Source organism: Montipora capricornis, chromosome 11 (genome assembly GCF_036669925.1).
Source record: "Montipora capricornis isolate CH-2021 chromosome 11, ASM3666992v2, whole genome shotgun sequence".
NCBI lineage: Eukaryota > Metazoa > Cnidaria > Anthozoa > Scleractinia > Acroporidae > Montipora > Montipora capricornis.
This window is the reverse complement of record NC_090893.1, coordinates 20,714,272-20,716,771: the sequence shown is the minus strand read 5'-3', so window position 1 is coordinate 20,716,771 and position 2,500 is coordinate 20,714,272. Positions and strand designations below refer to the sequence as shown.

General features: G+C 35.7%; 1 protein-coding gene across 1 annotated transcript in view; it reads left to right on the top strand.

Annotated features, from left to right (window-relative positions):
• The window catches only part of LOC138024541 (zinc finger Ran-binding domain-containing protein 2-like), a 12,076-nt gene that overhangs the window by 3,254 nt on the left and 6,322 nt on the right, over positions 1–2,500 (top strand). Inside the window, exons 4-6 of the mRNA XM_068871763.1 lie at positions 590–672; positions 1,109–1,185; positions 2,496–2,500. The exon at positions 2,496–2,500 is cut by the window's right edge and continues 49 nt beyond it. Of these exons, the coding sequence (XP_068727864.1) occupies positions 590–672; positions 1,109–1,185; positions 2,496–2,500 (165 nt within the window). The remainder of the gene's footprint in view (positions 1–589; positions 673–1,108; positions 1,186–2,495) is intronic.

The following is a 2,500-nucleotide window of genomic DNA, read 5'->3' as shown; positions in this document are numbered from 1 at the left end:
TAACAGACTCAAGCCATGTTAACTGAGGGTACGTTCGATTGACCATATTCTGGAATAGGAGTTTTTACGGAGATTCACACTAAGATTGTCAGACAGCTGCTAAAATGCTATTTCAAACATATTTTTATTATCTTTGCTGCTTCCAAACGCGCCAAACATACCGTTTTAATCATCACTCCGCGTATTCTTATTCCGGAATAGGGTCAATCGAGCGCGCCCTTATTGTAAGAATAAATAACATGTAAGCTCCGCTTTTAGGCTTGCCTAAATCTAGGTATATATTACTGAATAAAATTTTTAAGCAGATTCTCACGTGGAGCACTTAGTAGGAACCATGTACATGTTCCTTGTGTAACCGTCCACTGCAATCAAAGCTGAGGCACTGATATTGGCTGCGCCTCGTGAGTCCACAACATTTTGACTGCTGTGATGACGAATATCATTGTCAATAGGAGTACAGACCATGCTGAACCACTTTCAAATTTGTTAAACCTACTGATCAATTACAGTTTAAATGTCTTCCTTTGGAAATTTCTACTCTTCTCCTTGACTTCTGATGGCCATTTGTTGATTTGTATTCTTGTTGTAGGTGCGGCAATGTAAACTGGGCTCGCAGGTCTGACTGTAACATGTGTGGGCATCCAAAGTTTGCAAAAGTTGAACAAAGGACAGGTGAGAAAATATTTTGTTTCTTTTTTCATACTGTTATAATAATTTTCTGGATAGCAGCTGTATCAATCCTGTAAGGCGCAGCATGTACAATGTAGTTAAAGCTTTTTTTCAGTGAGAAGAACCCAATAAATGAGATGTCTCTGTTTTTTCTTGATTTATTTCTTCTTTTTGCTGTAGCATCCCAGGCTTATCTTGCTATTAAAGTAATAGGTACATTTTTCTCACACATACCCTAGAGCAACATCAATGACCTTGGCTTCCATTGCTTGCTTATTAACAAAGATGATCTTGCTTAATATGATTTATCTTTTCTCTGATCTGTACATACTTTAATGTAATGGTAATAATGCATTGAATGTATGGTAATAACAATATTATGTTAATGATGATGGTGTGTCTGTATTTATAGTGAATTTTCTTCTTTATTGATATTTAGGATATGGTGGAGGATATAATGAACGTGAAGGAGTAGAATACATTAAAAGAGATGATTCGGATGATGAATTTGATGAGGTAGATGAATGATTTTGGTCCAGGGTAGCCACGGTCAGGGAAAAATCAGGAAAAAACAAAAATTTTTCAAGGACAGGGAAAAGTCAGGGAATGTTATTTTTGGTAAACAGTTCACAAGATTTTGCCCACAAAATCCTGTGAAAAGTGCAAAGAGATCGAGAACAAAGAGAAAAATATGGATGGCCCTCAAAAGAAGCTGAAGGAAATGTGACTATTCAACTAATGTAAGAGGTCAGGGAGAAGTCAGGGAAATTTTTGTTACTGATGAGTGGTAACCCTGTCATCCTTTTCTTAAATGAGGGATACTATTTTTAAGAAATAGTGAATACATGTATATTATAATAAGGGAATCTTTGCTAACATCATTGTTTACGTCATGTTTCATAACATACAAGTTTACTCACAGAAGGCATCATACTATTCACAATTTGACTTCAAGAATCAGAAGAACTTGTTAAACTTACTGAAATGTCGAATTTAAAGTGGTACTATGATCAAAAAGTTACCTTACTTTTTCTTTTTATATTTTGAAAGTATGTATTATAAGTACCTACCATGCCAAATTTTAAGCCATGACTCTGACGAGAAGTCCGACTTTTTGAACTACAAATTCTCGATGTGATTGTGCGCCATGACTCAATTCAAAAATGGCCATGTTCAAAAGAGAGAATTGGGTCGAGAAGGATGTGACGTCATCCAATCAAGACATCAAAACAAACGTGGCTACTTTAGTATGCCGAAGAGGGGGACAGCTACATGTATTCTTGGAGTTATTTTCATAGAGTTATGTCGTAGCGTTAGAGTTAAGTTTCCAAAATCCTCAGCCAACATTCATAAAAGCTAACCTTAGGCTTAAAAAAAACCTAAAATTTTCGTCATAGTACCACTTAAGCCTTTTAGCTTTGATAACGAGCCAGTTATTATCCGTCAAAATGTGATAAATTGTAAGCATCATTGCTCAGAGATTATCTGGAACATCATGTTCAAATCTTTAGGGATACAGTAGCTCACTATGCAAACACTTTCAGCATTCAGTACTTTATTCTTGGCTGACTGATTAGAGAACCATAGCCTCACCAAAACTACATGGCAAAAGCACACTAATGATCACATACGTTCTTTCTAACATTGTCTTCGTTTAAGGGCATTCGATACGTCAGACTAAAATATTATTGTTTGAGGTCTGGTGAAATTCGCTTTCAATGTTTGCTGATTTTTTGGCTGATTGATCAGGAAGTTGATAGACACATGGCAATTATACAAAAACATATTATAATTATTGGTCCTGTAATGCTATTTTGTTGTAACAGTTTGG